The sequence below is a fragment of the Sorex araneus genome, chromosome 2 (assembly GCF_027595985.1).
Source record: "Sorex araneus isolate mSorAra2 chromosome 2, mSorAra2.pri, whole genome shotgun sequence".
In the NCBI taxonomy this organism is placed as follows: Eukaryota; Metazoa; Chordata; class Mammalia; order Eulipotyphla; family Soricidae; genus Sorex; species Sorex araneus.
Window position 1 is genome coordinate 130,866,629 of NC_073303.1, and position 20,297 is coordinate 130,886,925.

A 20,297-nucleotide genomic window follows, 5' to 3' on the forward strand; every position below is an offset into this window, starting at 1 on the left:
GTTTTTGAGGACCACTGCTACATACTGAAGCAACTGGAGGAGCATGCAGAGGGTCCCTAATCCAGTTGCCAAAGAGGACAGTGATGCCCAAAGATGGCCCTGACTGCTCTGCACAGTGTCTGCTCTCACACTGCCCAGTGCATCGCCTCCTCCCGCACACTGCCCAGTGCATCATTTCTCACCTCCCACACTGCTTGGTGCATCATCTCCTCTCACCTCCCCAGCAGCGTTAACACGCCCCAAGCCCTTCCCCTGTAGTTAGAGTCATGACACTGTCCTTGTCTCTATCCTCTCTGGGTTGGAGGAGTACATGGCAAGTGCCTTACCCTCTATACTCTCTCTCACCCCTGTAAGGTTTCCTCGGGACTAAATATTTGGCGACCAGCTCATGAGATAGTGACATTCCTAGAACCAGAGATCACAGTGCCCTCTTGTGGAAGACAGCGCTTATTTGGTGCCAGGAAGCTATCAGGATACATTCCATACTTTCTCACATCACCCCCCACAGGTAACAGGAAGCCAAACCAAGCGCACAGGTCCCGTTGGTCTCTGTTCACTTTTCCCACCCCAGACAGCTTAAAATCCTGCTTAGTCTCTCCTAGACCGCAGCTTGACTCCAGTCTCTCCAGACATTCGTAGGGAGCGCACCCCCATAAACTTTCCCTATTTATTCACTTTATTTGTCCCTGTCCACGTGTCTGCACCAGATGAGGTCTGCTATCTGTCAGTCCCCAGGATTACTCTCCTTTACTCAGAGCCAACTGACCCTGACTCTCAATCACTCCTACAGAATAGTTTCACTGCAGTTTCTAGGGTTGGACCACAGGCCTGTACCCCATCATCTAACCAAGCTAACACACAAATCTAAGCATCACAGAGAGCAAAGACAGCATCAACTAAGGAAAGACCAACAGTCAGGCAAGACTAAATGGCGGAAGACATTTGGGGAAGAGTGCATTTTCATCTGCTGCAGGCAGGCCCTGGGCCAGATTCAGAGAGAGCAGAGCACACATAGCACAGACCTAGGCCTGCAGCTGAGGCGGGGGAGGGGGCAGACTCCCCATTGTGAGATGCACATAGAATACTCAGCCCTGGCTGGTCTCCAGCCCATCCTCACCCCACCCTCCTAGCAGGGGTGTGGTGGAGAGGGGCTGCCTTAGAGCCAGTGGACACCCTGGGGAGCAGCCTCCTCAGCTGCCACTGCCAAGCCCTCTGCGCAGCCAGCAATGAAGACATTACCCAGCTCTTGGAGCCTGATGAGGAACACGGTCATGGGCTCTTGAAGGACTGTTAGGAAACTTCAAGGGGCCAGAGAACACAGACAAAAGAAGGCGCTGTGCTGAGGGATTCAGAAGAGGGAAATGTGAGCCACCACAGCAGGGAAGTTCACACTCCAAGGGACACCAAGGCTGGTAGTCAGAGAAAAGCTGTGGGTGCATGGGGTCAGAGGGAAGCATGGCCTGACATCCAGGAGTCCAGCATAGAATGTCCCCAGGATAAGCTGACAGAGAAGAACAGCTTGGCCCGGAAGGCAGGTGACAGGCTGCACCCCCCACACCAGCAGACCCTTCGCTGGCGGTGAGGTGAGCATGAAGGAGCTGCCCCTTCAAGAGCAGACTTGGCACTGTGGTCCTGCGGGAAGGAAAGCTTCCCTCAAGAGTGAGATTGCCCCAACAGAGGGGTCTGTGCTATTGGGCCCTGAGCCAGGCCTGGAGAGCTGCCGGAGAGCTGAGCCCGTTCCAGCAGGAGGCCACGGAGGAGATACAACCTCTGACCTCACAATACCCAAGACTGGCTGAGCTGACCTTGCAAACTCTGGCGTCCTTCCCAGCCCGGGCAAGGCCCGGGGCCCTGGGCAGCCTCCAGGTGTGGTGCCCTCACAAGGGCACCCCCTTCCGTGGCCCTGGGGCATGTCTCTACTCACCAATTATGAGGGGCTAAGGCAGCAGATAGAGAGGCTGGTTCGGGAAAATGAGGAACTGAAGAAGCTGGTGAGGCTTATTCGGGAGAATCACCAGCTCAAGACGGCAATCAAGACGCAGGCAGGGGCCCTGGGCATCAGCGGGTTCTCCAGTGTGCTTGGCGAGACAGTGGCCAGCTCTCCTCCACACCAGGGTAAGGGCACAAGTCCTGGGTTCAAGGAGAATGGGAGGGCTGGGTGATGCCACAGCAGGTGCTGAGGGACAGTAGCAAAGTGAGAGAACACAGCCCCTGGGGTGAGAGGACCATGCCTGGCTCATCCATTCACCATCTTCCCTGAGGGCAGAAGGCTCCACAGGGCCACAGATTGAGTCTCCAGGCTCTGGAATTCCATGTGCACCCGTCACTCCCTACCTCCGCCATCACTCTCCACTCAAACAGGGGAGGCAGTTGACTACTGAAACGAGCATCCCGCAAGTGTCACAGCCCAGGCTTTGGAAACCAGGTGTGTGTGGAGATTATGCAGAGAGTGAGAGCCAGAGACTGGGCAAAGAAGTTACAGGGATTTTTCAGAAACATAGTAAAGTGTCTAGATGTCAGGGCTGGAGCAATAGCACAGCAGGGAGGGCGTTTGCCTTGCATGCGGCCCATCCGGGTTCGATTCCCAGCATCCCATATGGTCCCCTGAGCACTGCCAGGGGTAATTCCTGAGTTCAGAGCCATGAGTGACTCCTGTGCATTGCCAGGTGTGACCCAAAAAGCAAAAAAAAAAAAAAAAGTGTCTAGATGTCCCGTGAGCCCAGAGGGCAGGAGCTGGCCAAAAGCAGAAAGGCACCAAAAGGCCACAAGACTGAGTGTAGGTGCCAGAGAACAGTCAGCTGTGAGCACTGAGGAGAGAGAGTCCCCTGGGGGTGGCATATTCTCAGGATGTGGCAATGAGAGGCAGTTGCAGGCGAGTCAGTGATGAAATGCCCTCCTGTTCATTGCAGCCACACACTTCCCTCCCCCAGACGCTGCCCTCCCTGTTGCTAGAGAAGGGAAGGGCTGGGTCCTTCCTAGGTAGCTGCCCACCCACCTATAGGACCTGCCACAGGTCACTGCTCACCTGTACCTCCCTCTGCAGCTTAGACCCTCTGCTCTCTAGAGGGCCACAGCAGCTTTCGAGGTGCCACGTCTTTTCCAACTCTGTGAGACTGGGACTCCTCCTCTTCCAGGGTTCTGAGGGAGCCCTCTACCCACACATCAACCTACTACTTGTTTATCGGGTTTGAGGCCACAGCTGGCAGTAGCTCAGGACATACTCCTGACTTTGTGCTCAGGACCATTACTGGCAGGTTCGAAAGACCACATGGGCCCAAATTTGTGTCAGCTTTGCACAAGGAAAGTGGCTTACATGCTCAGCCTCTCAGGCTTAACCTATCTCAGCTGTGCAACTGACTACTTCCAGACTGGGTTCTGAGCCTGCCTTCCCCTTCAACCTGCTTCCCCCTCCACCCATTGTATGCCCTCAGTCCTCCACAGGAAGTAGAAATCCCCTTGGAGGTGCCTGCAAGCCCATGTGTCCCTGGAACCTAGTTAACTCTGCTCTAGCCTGTTTCTAACTAGGAATTTGTCCACCAGGTTGCTAAGGTCCTCTGTCTGTGTCTCTGCTCTATCTTACATCTCCTGGAACCACATCCTGTCACTCCTGTAAGTTGCCTCCTTTGGCTCCATTCCCACAGGCTTCCAAACCACCCACCTTGGCCAAAGCCTAGCTCTGCTCCTTACTGTCCCCCTCACTAATTACAACGATCACAAGCCAATAGGCCCCTCTCCTCTGGAAGGTTCTTCCACTAATAATACAGACAACAGAGATTTTTTTAAAAAAATACACTAGGGAGGTAAAAGGCTTAAGAAATCTCACTATTCAAGAAACTAGACTGACATCCTACTCCCGATCTAACGAAGCAAGATTTCTCCTCTGCTGGATTCATAAGAGAGTTCTAGAACCACTTCAGGTCTTGCAACTCCTGATGGATCCAGCTTCTGGCATTAGGAGGAGCTTTCAGGAGGAGGGGAGTTCAGACAACTGGGAGTGAAGGGGAAAGAGAATATCTAGGAGGAGGAGCTCTTGGGCAAACGCCTGTTTCTGGGGGGTTAGAAGAGTAAGAAACAGGCCAGTACAGTTAGAGCCCAGTTTCTCTATGTGGTGAGTGATAACGAGTGTGATATGTGTGCTTTGAGAACATGTTGTATGGATGTATGTGAATGCAGTATGTATGCTCTTTTATGGGTTGCTATGTGTGAATGTATACATAGCATGTTGGTGTTTGGGCGACTGTTATGTATGCACTAGTGTTTGTGAGTATATAAGTATTGAGGTCAGTGAGCAGTGAATAGTGTAGCTATTGGGTCGGATCACGGATCACCTAGGGCTGTGAGTGGCAGGTTAAGGACCTTAAATTTGGTCCTAGGCAAGAAGACATTGGTGGTTTATAATAGAGAATCAAGTTTGTGCTTGAGAAAGATCTTCCAACTACTGTGGGAAAAAATATTCAATGTTGATGAAAGGCAGGGTACTGGGTCAATGGGCTCTTGCATCATCTGGTAAGAGAGGGTGGAGTGAACTAGCAGAGAAGTCAATTCAAATTCCTTTGTAGGAAAACTAACTGCTTGGATATGGGTGTGGAAAAGAGAACCCAGAGGCTGTCTGTTCCCCCACACAGAGACCTCGGTGTTACTTCCTGATAATGCAGAGTACTCTGGTCAGGCCTAATCAAAGTGGATCCTGTAGGTCCCTGAAAGTTGCCTCAGAGGATCTTCCTCTTGCCACTTCCTCTTCTCCCTGTCCTTGTGACTGGCCTTCCTTTTAGTATTGATTATTTTCAATCGACCCTTTTGAACTCAACTTCAATTTCTCTTTCTGGGCCCACTCTCCTCGTCCCTGATTCTTTAGAAGTCTAGATCTTCCTTTCACAACAGAGAGAGGAGCCAGAGAGATACTATAGAGGGTAGGGTGCTTGCCTTTCACATGGCTGATTCAAATTTGATCTCCTGCACTCTCTATGGTCTCCCAGGCACCACTAGGAGTAATCTCTGAGTTCAGAGCCAGGAGTACCACCTGAGCACTATTGGGTATGGCCCAAAAACCAAAAGGAAAAAAAATAGGTCCTTTCAGGTGCTGGAGAATAGTACAATGGGTAGGGTGACCCAGGTTCTATCTTGGGCATTCTATATGGTCCCCCAAGCCCACCAGGAATAATCCCGGAGCACCGAGCCAGAAATAATCCCTGAGTACCACTGGATGTAGCCTACACACACACACACACACACACACACACACACACACACACACACACTCACACTCACACACACACACAATGATGTCAGAGAACCAGGAGTGGCTATTGGAAGATAAACAACAGAGAAAGGGACATTTCAGAATGAGGAAAGGGTGTCTGAAAAAAAGAGCATGTTTCAGTGTTAGCGGAAAGAAGGAAGGAAGAGTGACTGTGAAGGCCAGGTGGGAAACAGGGAATTCCAGAGCCATTCCTTTCATTTCCCCTGTAAAATTTTCATTTTCTGAATGATGGAACTGGGAAGATAGGAAAGACTGAAACACAGGAGCCTCTCAGACTTTGTAATGTACAGCACCTGTAGATTGTAAGGGCCACAACCACCAATCTTCTCCAGCAATATTTGGTGGCAGAGAGGCAAGCGAAGAGAAGGCAGACAACTCAGCAAGAGTTTGGGCACATTACAGAGGAAGTAGAGACTGCTGGGCCTGTTGTGAGAACGGAAAATAAAGAGGCTGGTATGGTAGAGATCAGTAGAGGCTCAAAGACCAGGTAGCCAAAAATGTTCTTTTTTTTTTTTTTTTTGTTCTCTTTGGTTTTTTTTTTTAATTAATTTTATTGAATCACCATGTGGAGGGTTACATAGTTCTCAGGATTATGTCGGTTATACAATTCTCAAACACCCTTCACTTCACCAGTGCCCATCTTCCATCACCAACCCCCCCAGTATACCTGCCGCCCCCTCCCACCTCCCCAGTCCCAACCCTTGCACATGATATGTTTCACTTCGTTTACGCCTTATTTCGATTACATTCCATGTTTCAACACACAACTCACTACCGTTGTTGGGGTTTCCCCCCAAAAAGAAAAGCAGTCCTATTGCCAAGGAGGCATTTGATAGTTCTCCATTGCTAAGAATATAGAGATATTAAGTCTCGCTGTTTGTTACATAGTTTTTCTTTTTCCCCCTTGCCCCGCGCCACCGAGTTCACGCCTGTTTTAGTAATCGCCACGCTGCCTGACAAGGGAAAAAAACCCGAAAAGGATGGTTATTTCCCGTCATCAGCAGGCGTGGGGCTCTGGCTTAGTTGATAGACTAGTAGAGTGTCTGCAAGCAGTCTCTGGAACCGAAGGTCTTGCGCTGGTATCGGCTCCGGCTCGAGATTCCACCAGCGTCCCGCTGTTCCTTGTACATAATTTTTCCCCTTATATCCCATTCCCACGCCACCAGGTCTGTTTGCTTAATGGACATCACACTGTAGTTGATGACACACCGCGTTTCTTCCCAAGAAAGAAGAAAATTTCTTCTCAGCCGGCGTGGGGATATAGCTTAGTTCAGTCTAGTGAGATGGTAGCCAAAAATGTTCTTCCAAGCAAAGCAGAAGGTAAACTGTGTGTTCAGAGTGGCCATCTGTGTAGCAAAACATCTGTAAGCACTGGGTGTTGGTTGCCAAGGTGCAACAGGTGCCAAGACATTCTGGTTGTGGTCCTGTGAATGTGGCAGGGGGTAGATGCAGTCAGGACAGATTTAGGACAGCAAGGCCTCCTGCTCCAAATGCATGATATTCACTGGGGTTCTACACAGGACATGGAAAATGGCTGGGCAGAAAGAGCTGCTGGAGTAGAGGAGAAATGAGAGAAAACAGTGTTCAAGTCACAAAGATTGTAAGATGGAGTATGCCTAATCCCACACAAAAGTGGTCAGAATGGAAAACAATCAAGACAGGGCCTGGCTGACAGAAGAGCGCAGATTATCAGGCAAATCTTGCTGTCTGGACTTCCCCCACTGCTCTTTCCTCACCCCCTCCTCCCCAATACCTGGAAGCACTCAAAACCTTCTAATGGTGTTACAGATTGGTTTCCACCTTTTCTTCTTTTCTTCATAGCGCACTTTACTCTGGTCCCCACCATGTCCTCGGGGCCTCACAGCCCACATTCCAGGGCCTGCCCTTCTATCAATGTTCAAGTTCAGTCGGCCCCTTCCATTCATACCCAACTAAACTCCTCAGGACAGTTCTCAACATCACCCAGAACTGCTCTTATCCCATTACCCACCCCCCCAGGACCCCTCCCAACAGAATACAGTCCTGCAGGACCCAGCTCTCAGAATACATCCTCTCAGGGCCTGTCCCTTCAGACATTCAATACCCTATGGTTCCAACCCCAACCCAACCCTCAGGAGCCATCACCTCAATACTGACCCCTCAAGAACTCTGTCCCCTGAGCAATCCACCTGTCTAAGGATCAGGACCTTTTTCTGTCAGGACTCCTCATCCTCAGGATTCACCTGCTCCTAGGACTCTCTCCCCTCTAGACCCCTCTTCCTTCTGGTCCCCTCTTTCTTCAGGACTCCCCTCTCTTCTCTTTCTCTCTTTCTTTCTCTCTTTCTTTCTTTCTTTCTTTCTTTCTTTCTTTCTTTCTTTCTTTCTTTCTTTCTTTCTTTCTTTCTTTCTTTCTTTCTTTCTTTCTTTCTTTCTCTCTGTGATGTTCACAGCTTACTCCTGGTAGGGGCTGGAGCGATAACACAGCATGTAGGGCATTTGCTTTGCATGCAGCCGACCCGGGTTCGATTCCCAGCATCCCATATGGTCTCCTGAGCACCACCAGGAGTAATTCCTGAGTGCAAGAGCCAGGAGTAACCCCTGTGCATCGCCAGGTGTGACCCAAAAAGCAAAATAAAATTTAAAAAAAACACTGCTTATTCCTGGTTCTATACTCAGCAAATACTCCTGGTTGGGCTCAGGAAATCAAATCTGGGTCAACCGCTTAGAAGGCAAGTGCCCCACCTGCTGTATTTTCACTCAAGCACAAGACTCCACTCCTTCCTATCCCTCTTCCCTAGAACCCTCTTTCATAAGAATGCCTTTTCCCTTATGCCCTCACCCTCTGGACCCCTTTCCCACAGAACCCCTCTACCTTTTATTCCTCTCTCCTCAGGACACCTCTCCTGTCAGGAAACTTCATCTCAGGACCCTTCTCTACACAGGATCCCTCTCCCCATAGGACCCCCTCTACCCTCATAATCCTTCCCCCTGAAAAAATCTCTCCTATCAGGAGCCTTATCCCATAGGACCACTCTCCCACAGTATCCCTTTCCCTTTTATCCTCCTCCCCTCAGGACCCCTGTCCCTTCAGGACCCCTTTCTTCTCCCCACTGAACTCACATACCATCTCCCACTAGTCATTTTTCTGCTGAATTCCAGTCTCTGAGGTGACTCTGAGGCCCACATCCTCCAAAATCCAATCTAGCCCTTGGGACTTTTGCTCCACCCACTCCTCTAGCTCCACCCACACTAGCTCCACCCCATGATGCTCTCCCTCAGACTCAAGCCCCACCTCCAGACTCTAGCTCCACCCACGAGTCTACCTCAGACTCTAGCCCCACCCCCAGACACTAGCTCCACCCATGACTCTCCCTCAGACTCTAGCCGGCCTCCAGACTCCAGCTCCACTCACCATTCTACCTCAGACTCTACTCCCTCCCCAGAACTCTACTTCAGCTCCACCCTTTCTATCTGCTTGCAGAAATGAGGTGTGGGCTACCAGGCATCCCCTACTGCTTCTCCCCAAAACATGAGGCTGTACCTGGGGGCTAGCAAGTGGGGAGAGCCTCCTCAGGGAAGTGAAGGTGCCATTCTGTTCTGCCTGGGTAAGTGGGAGGGAGGGAGCTGTAAGGGACCTCAGGGGGCAGAGGGGAGGGTGCCCATTCCAGCCAGGATAAATGTGAACAGCAATTTGGGGAGTTCTCAGAAGTCTGAATAAACTATTCAATATACACTTTATCATATCTTTTGCATTTGCAAATAGAATACACAAGCTTTTCTGGTTTTGTTTTGTTTTGCTTTTTGCATCACACCTGGCGATGCTCAGGGGTTACTCCTGGCTCTGCATCTCAGAAATTACTCCTGGCAGTGCTCGGAGGACCATATGGGATGCTGGGAATCGAACCCAGGTCGGCCACGTGCAAGGCAAACGCCCTCCCCACTGTGCTACTGCTCCAGCCCCCAAGCTTTTCTTTTTCAGTCCAGCAGAACAAAACTGGGGTTGAAGAAATTCTCTTTTTTCTCTTTTTATTTTATTCCCACGTGGTGCTCAGCAGGCTCCCAGGCCACTCAGGGATTCTCAGCTAGTTGGGCTGGTGGTTCCATCTAGGCAAGAGGTGGGATGGAGCTGGTTCCACTAGGGCCACTCCAGGTACTCAGGCGTTGAACCACAATAAGCCTCATCTCCAGAACAGACATATAAATACAGTGAGTTCTGAAGCTCTGCAGACTAGGAAATAGCCAATTATTGCTAGTCTCGGGCTTCTTAGGGAGCAGCAGAGGAATTGCAAGAGATAGTCAAGGTCTCATGTTGGCACTACACAGGAAGAGGAGGGCAGGGGTCTCAGGTTCTGTGGTGGGGGAGTCTCCCAGTGGGGTCCTAGGACTGAGGGGAGAGTGTGCTGGACAGCTCCCTCTGAGCCTGCTCAGTGAACACCGCTGCTTCTCAGCTCTGATGCACTGCTTGAGACCAAGAAGAGCTTGATTCACAGATCTAAATTAAAGTTTTAGGATCCAGGGTTGTGGCTAGTTGGCAAAGTGCATGCCTTGCACGCCTGAGACCTAGGTTCCATCCCTGGCACTGCAGAAAAATGAAAAGAGAAAGGTGGAAATAATTCGTCACTGTATTTGCATCAGGGTAAAAGCTTTGGACTGAAATCTCTTTAACAGGGGCTGGAGCGATAGCACAGAGGGTAGGGCGTTTGCCTTGCACGCAGCCAAACCGGGTTCGATTCCCAGCATCCCATATGGTCCCCCGAGCACTGCCAGGAGTAATTCCTGAGTGCAGAGCCAGGAGTAACCCCTGAGCATCAGCGGGTGTGACCCAAAAAGAAAAATAAATAACAGAAATCTCTTCAACAGACTGGTCCTGGGTTCAGGCAGAACACACCTATTATTAGCCCTGCATAACTAGTCCCCAAAATTTCAGTGTGCCTGTCTCCCAACTAGAGATGTTCACTAGCTTACTTCTGTGCTTCTCATTCGTGACCTTGCCATGACTCCAGTGAACTTTTTTTAAACTGCAAGTTTACTGAAATACTATTCATACACCATATGATTCCTCCACTTAAAGTGTACAGTGATTTTGTGTGGATTTGGTTTTTTGGAGAAGTGTGACGGGAGCTTGGACCATACTTGGCCATGTTGAGGGCTTCCATCTCTGTGCTTAGGGGTCACTCCTATTGGTGTTTCAGGGGACCATATGCGGTGTCCAGGATCAAAGTGGGATCAGCCATATATAAGAGATGGTTCAAGGATCCTGGTCCCTGCAATGGTTTTTCATATATTCATAGATTGTACAAACATCATCACTGTCAATTTTAGGCCACCTTTTTGTATTTGTTTTGGAGGCCACACCCCGGTGGGGCTCAGGGCTTACTACTGATTCTCTACTCAGGGATCAGTCCTGGTGGTTTCAGGGGACCATATAGGATGCCAGGGATCAAGCCCAAGTCAGCCGCATGCATGGCAAGCGCCCTTCCTGCTGTACTATTGCTCCAACCCTAGAGCACTTTCTTCAGCCCAAAAAATACCCCCTTTGGCATTGAACTCTGCTTCTATCCTTAGCTGTAAGCAATAGCTAACTAGATTTTCTATCTACTGATCTGCCTATTCTGATTTTTGTTATCATTGTTGGGAGCAGGGACATGGTACCCATGATGGGACCTGGGGCCTCATACTTGCCAGGCTTGTGCTCCCTCTCTGAGTCATATTTGCTGCCCCTGGATTTGCCTGTTATAGACATTATATATGGAAGTAGACTCATGACCGGGTTCTCCCATCCTTAGAATGTGGGTTGTTTTTTTTTCTTTTTGGATCACACCCGGCATTGCACAGGGGTTACTCCTGGCTCTGCACTCAGGAATTATTCCTGGCAGTGCTTGGAGGACCATATATGATGCTGGGAATTGAACCTGGTTTGGCCGCGTGCAAGGCAAATGCCCCACCTGCTGCCTAGAATGTTTTTAAGGTGTATTGATATTGTGGCATGAATGAGTGCTAATGTGTAGGCCAGGGCTTTGTTGGTCTCTGAGCATGAGAACTATCACACTGCGTGGATGAATTACATTTTGTTTCTTAGTTTATCAGCCAATACTTTTGTTTCTTCCTTCTGTCTGTTGTGTATGAATTTTGTTTCATTTCTTTTTTTTATTTTTGGGTCATACCTGGTGATGCTTAGGGGTTACTCCTGACTCTGCACTCAGGAATTACTTCTGGCAGTGCTCGGGGGACCATATGGGATGCTGGGAATCGAACCCAGGTCTGCCGAGTGCAAGGCAAACGCCCTACCCGCTATGCTATCGCTCCAGCCCCGAATTTTGTTTAATTTCTGTACAAATGTTCTTTCATCTCTGAGATCTGTACCCAGAAGTGGAATTCCTGGATCATTGGTAACTATTATGAAACCCACACTCTACTTAAAGAACTCCCAGATTGTTCTCCAAAGGAACTGCACTCCATCACCTCCCCACCAATCTTGTAGGAGAAACCCCATTTTCCCACATCTTTGCCAGTACACATCTGACTTTTTATCAGAGTCATCTTAGTGGGTGAGAAGAGGTAGTTCATTATGGCCTTGATTTGTATTTCCCTAATGATCAGCATTTTTTCACATGTTCATGACAATTGTATATCATCTCTGAAAAATGTCTGTTCAGATACTTTCCCCTCTGTATTTTGATTTGGACCATTACTTGGCAGTGCTTTGGGGTTATAATACATACATACATACACAGTGCTGGGGATTAAATGGGGGTCAATCCTGCATGCAAGACAAGTGCCTTAACCCCTGTATTATCTTTCAGACCCCATTGCCCGTTTTACATTTTCATTTCCTTTTTTGTTTATTGGGCCATAATCAGTGGTGTTCAGAGCTAACTCCTGGCTCTGACGTTAGGGGGTCATTCCCGGCAGGGCTCAGGGGACCACATGGGGTGCCACAGATAGAAACTGGGTTGGCTGCATACAAGGCAAATGCCCTCCCCATTGTACTCCAGCCCTGATTTTTTTTTCTTTTCAATATTGCTCAGGTTTTGCTGGGTCCCTTGCAATTCCATATGAATCTTAGAATAAGCTCCATAAAGAAATTATCTTAAATTCTGATAGGAATTGCCATGCATCTGTACAACAGCTCAGGGAGCATTGCCATCATAATGAGATGAAGTTTCCAATCTCTGTACAGGGACATTTTTCCATGTACTTAGATTTTTAAAAATTTCTTTCAGCAGAGGCTGGAGTGATAGCATAGCAGGTAGGGCATTTGCCTTGCACGCGGCCGACCCGGGTTCGATTCCCAGCATTCCATATGGTCCCCCGAGCACTGCCGGGAGTAATTCCTGAGTGCAGAGCCAGGAGTAACCCCTGAGCATCATCCAGTGTGACCCATAAAGCAAAAAAAAAAAAATTTCAGCAATGGGGGGCTGGAGCGATAGCACAGCGGGTAGGGCGTTTGCCTTGCACGCGGCCGACCCGGGTTCTAATCCCAGCATCCCATATGGTCCCCTGAGCACTGCCAGGGGTAATTCCTGAGTTAAGAGCCAGGAGTAACCCCTGTGACCCAAAAACAAAAAAAAAATTTCAGCAATGTGTGTGGAACATACATTTTTCATTTCTCTTGTTTAGTCCTAAATATTTTATTTCATGCTATTTTCTCTACTTTTGTATTATACGTTGATGGCATACAGATAGCCCTGATGCATCCTGCAGTATGTTTTCTGAGGTCCACACATACCCAACACTGCCAGTTGGGTCTCATGCCTCTCCACAGTCACAGTCTATGGAGTGATTTTATGGACATTTCTTCTGTCATCAGGTTAAGTCCTTGGCACTTAGAAGTACAAACTTTAGTCAAATAGCCCTTAATCCTTTCCCTGTCCAGTTTTTATTTTTATTTATTTTTTGGGTGTGGGGGCGTGCATACCTGATGATGCTCAGGGATCATTCCTGGCGGTACTCAAGGGACCATATGCAGTGCCAGGGATGGAACCTGGGCCAGCCTCCTGCAAGATGAGCACTTCCCACACTGGTGTGCTCTGGTCCTGGATTGTACACTGTCATGGTTGGAAGCAAATGAACTGAGCAGTGTTGAATATGGGAAAGACAGGGACAGACAGCCGGAGGCCGTGCTCAGCCACTTCTGCGTGCCAGTTCCAACCCTCAATGAGTGCCCCAGCAGAGCCCCACTGAGAATGACATTGGGGTGCCCCGCAGAACATTTCCTCACATTGGGGGCAGGAGAGACAGTACAGCAGGAAGGGCGCTTGCCTTGCATGCGCTGACCCGGATTCCATCCCTGGCACCCCATATGGCCCCCTGAGACTTCCAGGAGTGATCTCTGAGCTCAGAGCCAGGAGTAAGCCCTGAGCACTTCTGGATGTGCCCCCAATCTAACAATGCAAAGAACTTGCAGCATGCTTGTGACTGGGGCTGGCAGTGACCAATGCGTTTCCTCTGATTTTCCTGCTTCCACTATGCCCTGAGGTAGCATGGCCCACCTTTGTCAGCAAACGTACTACCAAGATCTGCATCCCCCAAACACCCGCCCCTGCACCCCCTTCTGCTCTAGTGGGTTGTCTCCCCCCAGGTAGCCCTCTCCTGGAGGACCCATAGGGTCCAGAGCTGTGTGGGGCCCCCAGCCCCCTCTAGGCTGGGGTTTGGCCTGAGCCCCGAGGGGAGTCTGAGGGGTGAGTGTCTCAGGCCGCCAGCCACTTCTCAGTGATGTCTCTGGTCCCCAGGTGTCTACCTGCCCCCATCCCCGGCAGCACCCAGCGATGTTATCCTGGAGGACATAGGGTTCATGACTCTGGCGCCCCTCAGCGAAATGCTCAGCAACTCACAGCCCGATGCACTCAACGTGTTGCTGTCTGGCCCAGCCTCACTGCCGCTCACCAGGCCCCTGGACACCTCCCTGGGCCTGCCCTCATCTGGCACCCTAACCTCCAGCAGTCCCTTGGCCGGCCACATGATGACGCCCCCTGGGGGCACTCTGCCCAGCTCCCTGGCAGGCCCCCTCTCTATGAACAGTCCCCTGCTCAGTGCCACAGTGGCCCCCATTGGTGTCACTCCAAGCCTCCTGGCCATGGGCAACCTAGTGTTGCCGGAGGTGCCAAGGCTAAGAGTGGAAGAGACCCCCCAGGCACCCAATACCTCAGCTCCTGCAGTGCCTCCTCTCACCCCCAAAGGTAATTGAGGATCTGGCAGTGGGAGGGATTCTACCCCTGCAGGGAGGGTCCTGCCCTTCTAATCCCTCAGGGCCTGGCAAGCTCTAAAGCCCTGTCCTTCTAACAACCCCCCACTCCCTCCTACGGCTCTAACCACCCCCACCTGTCCTGCCCTTTTAACATCTCCCCAGAGTCCTGCCAGCCTTGCTACCCCCCCCAGGGTCCTGCAGGCTTTAACCCTTTCCTCTCCTCCAGTTCCTTCCCACATTTCAGCCCCACCACACTCCACCGAGCATCCCCAACAGAACCAAGAAACGGAGAACTTCAGCGTGACATTTGTAGGTGCACCCGTCAGGACTTCCAGCCCTCTGCACCAGGGAGGCATGCCTGGCCCCATGCCAGCTTTCTACAGCACCTCAGATGCCCGGACGCAATCTAGTACCCATCAAGGGCCAGTGGCTCCTGCTTCAGTCCCCACCTCCCCAGCTGTCACCCTGCCCGCCCCACCCCCGACACCCATCCCCCATTATGCCCCACAGGATAGCCTCTCAAACACCACCCAGAATGCTTCCCACACCCCGGCCCACCTCTCGCCCAGTGTCCACTCCCCTTCACGGGCCCCCTACTCCCCACCTCAATCCTCCTCCTCCCCGGCTTCGGTTCAAGACTCCCGGGGCCCACGTGCCACGGAGCCGGGTCGGAAGAGTATGCCGGAACTGGACCGGAAGCTGTCCCCTAGGAAGCTCAAGACCCAAGGTCAGTGACGGGGAGGGGCGGCCCGGGGCTCCAGTGCCCCGGCCTGTGGGCTGAGCCCTCCATGTCCACAGAACCGAAGCAGCTGGCCTGGGAGAGGCTGGTGGGGGAAATCGCTTTCCAGCTGGACCGCAGAATCCTGTCTGGCATCTTCCCGGAGCGTGCACGTCTCTATGGCTTCACTGTCGCCAACATCCCCGAGAAGATCATCCAGGTGCAGTGGCAAGTAGCAGGTGGCAGGAGGGGAACTTGGGTGCTCAGTGCCCCCTTCTCTGGCCGCCTTGTCAGGCACCGGCACCCCCAGGGCAGAGTGCGGGCTGAGTTGCCAAGGGTTTCAGGGGTGAGCCTCACAGTTGCTTCTCGGGGGCCAGGCTCTCCCCAGGGGTTCTCCACCCATCGGGTGCAGGGTGAGAGGCATAAGGCACTGCTGTGGGAGTCTGCTTCTCCCCTGCGTTGAATCCCTCAAGTCCCCATCTGTCCTGCTGTGTGGCCTCTGCTGCTGCTGCCGACGGTTTCACCCCATGATGACTACTGTGGAAACAACTCCCATAGGGGGAGGGGAGGGACAGTCAGCGCCCAGGCTCCTAAGAGGGGCATGAGGCACCAGGCCAGAGGCCCCTTCATTCCTGAGCCCGCAAAGAGCATCCCTGCTGCACCCAACTCAGCCTGGAGGGCTCCCAAGGATGTGGCTGGGCCCCTCTCTGCTCCACCCCAGGCCTTGTCTGCATCTGGCTCCTGGCTCCTGGGTTTTCAGTATGGACTTTAGAACACTTTTACCCAGTTCCAAGGAAACTACCCTCTGGGTGATATGTGCTGTGTAGTGCCCTGGCCGCCTGTGTGGTCTCCTACACCCTGCTTGAGACCCACGAACAGAGCTCATGGCCGGCCCAGCCCCAGGACTGCAGACTTGGCACCAATTTTTTGATTAAATGGGGAGAGTTCATTTGTCACTCCCACAAGCCCTCCTGAGCTGGTGGCAGTAGCACCTTGCGACTTGCCTCTGGGCATCCCAGACCATGGCTGCTCCTATGTCATGTCCCAAATGACACTCTGGGGGGCCAGAGGGATGGTTCAGCAGGTAGGGCTCTTGCCTTGCATGCAGCCGACATGGGTTTGATCCCTGTTATCCCATATGGTCCCTCAAGCCCGTCAGGAATGATTCCCAAGTGCAAAGCCAGTACTGACCACTGAGAATCACTAGGTATGACCCAAAAAACAACAAATGACCAACCAAATAACACCTGGGCCATAGCACCTGTGCTAGTGCAGATGTAGGCAGCGACAAGCAGCCTCCTGAGGTATCTCTACATGGAGACTACCAGAGAGCAGTAAGCAGGTGGAGCAGTGCCCCAAGCCTGACACCAGCTGTGACTTGCTACATGTTTCTTAAGTGGGGAAGGTCCTAGTGAGACAAAGAAGGTCACAGCATGGTCCCCTGCTCTCACACTGCCTGGGAGGCTTGACCATGGTCTTCTGGGCCACCTTCCTTAGGGACACCAGGTCCCGGGTGCAGACACAGCCTCTACACAAGCTGGCAGAAGCATAACAGGATTTAGGATGAATGTTTAGGGGTTCTAGGAAGACGCACAATTGACCAGTTTGCTCTGCAACTGCCCAGAACCACTCCCGTCACTGCCCCCAGAACCGTGCAGGGGGGGTGGGCTGAAGAGGTGGTGCCCATCTTCCAGACTGAGGGTTCAGGAAGGCATTAGAAGTATCCAGAACAGGCCAGAGGAATTTCACTATCTGTCCATCACCTTAAGTTTTCTTCCCTCCTCATTTGACTTTTTTCTGTTCTTGACCACTCTTGGCTAATTTCTCAGGGCATATTCCAAGCTCTGAGTTCACGAATCACTGGCTGCCAGAATTGAACCTAGGTCAATTTACACAAGGCAAGTACCCTACCCACTCTACTATCTCTCTGGCCCATTATTATTATTTTTTTTATCATGAACGATATTGAATTTTCTAAACATTTTTTCTATTTCACTGAGAATTATATGTACCCAACTCCTCCTCTCAACATATCCCAGGCCACTGAGACAGTGCAGAGATCAAAGCACTTGCCTTGCATGTGACTGACCCCCACTCAATTCCTGGAGCCATATTTGGTCCCCCAAACATGACCAGGAATGATCTTGAGAACTACAGAGTGTGGCCCCCAAACAAAACAAAACAAAACAAACCTGTTTTATTATCAAATCACATGAGGCCAGAAAGATGATTCAAGGGCTGGAGCCACGCTCTGGCTGAAGACATTGGGTGGCGTGACCCAAGCCAGCAGACACACAGAAAGACTTGCCAAACATCTTGCTTCAGATGCCGTGTTTTAATTTTTTAATTCCCCCCCAGCTAAGCTGGGGCAGGGCTCTGTCGGAGCGGGGTCATCTGGCTGGCTTCTGCGGGCCGGCTCCTGGGACAGAACTCTGTCCAGGCCTGTCTGGGCCGGGGTTGACCCGCTGCTGCAGTTCCACTTTGCCCATTTTTTGTGGAACCTCCATCTAACCTTCAAGTCCTGTCTCCATGTTTCTGTTCTCATTTCCCTCTGCCTCTCTTGGATCACTTTATTTTTCCTTGAGCACTTAGATCACTTTCTATTCACTGTCCAACACCTAGGCAGTGTCCCCTATCCTCCCTTGAAACATGTCCCTGAAACTTCAAAACTACCTGTCATATGGTACATCCCAGAAGGGAAAGTTAAGCTTGGGAGTGGTGGCAGCAGCAGCCCCTGGGCCTGTGGTCATCTGGGGTCGCTGTGCACGGAGGGGCCCTTTCTCTGCTGTCCAAGTCCACAGCCCACACGCTCTCCCTCCTAGTACAGGCTCCAGGGCCTTGTTCTGTGGGGGTAGCTGGAACCAGGGCCATGCATGCAAGACTGCACTTCCCTCAGGCACCCTCTCTGGGGTCATCCTGTCCTCCAAATGTCCATCTCCCATCTCAAGGCTGCATCCTAGCTTGTTTCTCGGCTCAGTATCCAAACAGTATATACAGGCCGTGGAGGGGGCTGGCCTTGCAACACAGCCCACCTGGGTTTGATCCCCAGCACTCCCAATGGTCCCCCTGAGCACCACCAGGTGTGGCCCAAACACAAAACACTCCAGTGCCTGGGGACACAAGCTGAGCCCTGTGCAGTCCCTGCAGGCATCTCCCAGGGAAGGGGTCAGGCCGTGGGTTCCAGTACCCCTTGGGCCATTGCCTGACACAGTCCTGGGGAATCTCTCCCTCAGGCTTCCCTGAACCCCCACAACCACAAGCTAGACAAGGATCTTTGCCAGACCCTCACCCAGCGCTACGTGAGCATCATGAACCGGCTGCAGAGCCTGGGCTACAATGGGCGGGTGCACCCAGCGCTGACTGAGCAGCTGGTGAACGCCTACGGCATCCTGCGCGAGCGGCCGGAGCTGGCGGCGTCAGAGGGCAGCTCATACACCCTGGAGTTCCTGCAGCAGGTGCTGGTGGAGACGGTGCACCCCAGCATGCTCAATGACTCGCTGCTGCTGCTGTCCTGCCTCAGTCAGCTGGCCCATGACGACGGCAAACCCATGTTCATCTGGTGACACGTCAGCCCCGGCCATTAAAGCTGCAGCAGACCCGCTCTCAAGGTCTGGCACAAGCCCCACAGTGTCTAGGGAAGGCACAAGTGCAGGCAGGGGTCCTCTGGACCCCTACTGAGGGCAGGACATCAGGAGACGGAGAGCCTGGAGATGGGGTCCAAGCACTGGGAGGAACCGACTGGGCTCATGCTGGCTGTGGAGGCAGATGAGCAGGGCAGGACCAGGAGGTGCCTGGAGGAGACGGGGACAGGAGTGCCAGCATGGGAGGATGGGAGAGCTGGAGCACACGGGTGCCAGCCTGGGGTGTGGGGAGCACTGAGTCCTGCAGGAAGGAGTGCTAGAGAGTACTGACCCAAGTTTCTGCCTCCGCCCCTAGGTGAGTACATTCTAGATTATGAGCAGTCTTACCGGGAGGTCTGGGGGAGGGACAGGAGGGGCAGGGTATAGGGGTGAGCACACAGCCCAGACAGGAGGCAGGGGCGTGCAGAAGGGGTTGCTCTCCTCAAGGTGTTGCATGGTGAAGCATGGTTCTTGCAGAAAATTATGAGAGCAGTGATCAGGCAGGGCACTCGGCAAAGCCCAGGGCCATTTCCTTTCCCTTCTGCCCTCCGGCCGTGGGGCCCCAGCTCCACACACAGCTGCACCATGTGGCCTTGACCCCTGACTCCCTGTAGCTCAAGTGCATGCACCAAAGAGTGGACCAACAGCAGAATGTGGCCACTGAGTCTAGCCCCTGCTCATGCAGCCACCACCTGCCTTCCCCCCCACCCCCATGCCTGCGTCCCTCACCCCTCTCACACCCCTCCCTGCAAGCGCTGCTCCTGACTGGATGAGGCCGTGCGTGGGTGCCAGGCTTCCCTGGTTGCTGCTGCTGCAGGCCTGGCACTTCCCCTGCCCTGCTGGAAAGCCCGCGAGGCCCAACAGCACAACCAGCGCAGCTTCATGCTGCTCAGCAGCCTCAAGCGGCAGATCTGGACTGGGAGTGCAGGTGTCCGATTGTGCCCAGCACGTGCCCAATCTGGGTCCCGTGTACACGTGGAGCTCGAGTGCGGCGCCAGGACGCGCTGGCCTCCAGGGCCTGCTCTCCGCACAGGTATCCCAGGTGTGGCCAGGGACGTCCTGGCGGTTGCACACCCAGCTGGGCTTCCTGGGAGGGTGCTGCATCTTGGGTTTCCTACACTGCATGGCATGCACCTGCACACACCAAGTGGTGACACCTGCGGACAGATGACCAGGTTGGGGAGGGCACCCCACGCTAGCGCTTGCTGCTGGGCCGAGCAGTTCGAGGAGGTGGGCACCTTCAGCGTGTTCTGAACTTGGACAACTGCTCCCCAGATGAGCAGCGGCGGCTCACGGAGCGCACGGAGCAGGAGCACCCGCTCTTTAGCCGCCTCTGGGACAACTGCCACTGGTCCTCAGGACGCGCCCGCAGCTGCCTGCTGCCTGCACCAAGCGCTGGGGACTGCCCTGAAGGCTATTGCTGCAGGCCTGCTGCTCCCCCTTCTAGCAGCGCGCTACCCGCTGGATACCCTGGCACCCCCAGCCGCCCAGGTCCCAAAGTGCAGGAGTGGGACATAGGGCACAAAGGCTGGT

General features: G+C 52.5%; 1 protein-coding gene across 1 annotated transcript; it reads left to right on the top strand.

Annotated features, from left to right (window-relative positions):
- The first annotated feature begins 1,910 nt into the window (after positions 1-1,910).
- Positions 1,911-20,280, top strand: SPATC1 (spermatogenesis and centriole associated 1). Its single transcript, XM_055127920.1, has 5 exons — positions 1,911-2,121; positions 13,972-14,418; positions 14,671-15,153; positions 15,225-15,364; positions 18,378-20,280. The coding sequence occupies exons 1-5, from the start codon at positions 1,911-1,913 to the stop codon at positions 18,705-18,707; spliced, it is 1,611 nt and encodes a 536-aa protein (XP_054983895.1). The 3' UTR covers positions 18,708-20,280.
- The last annotated feature ends 17 nt before the right edge of the window (positions 20,281-20,297 follow it).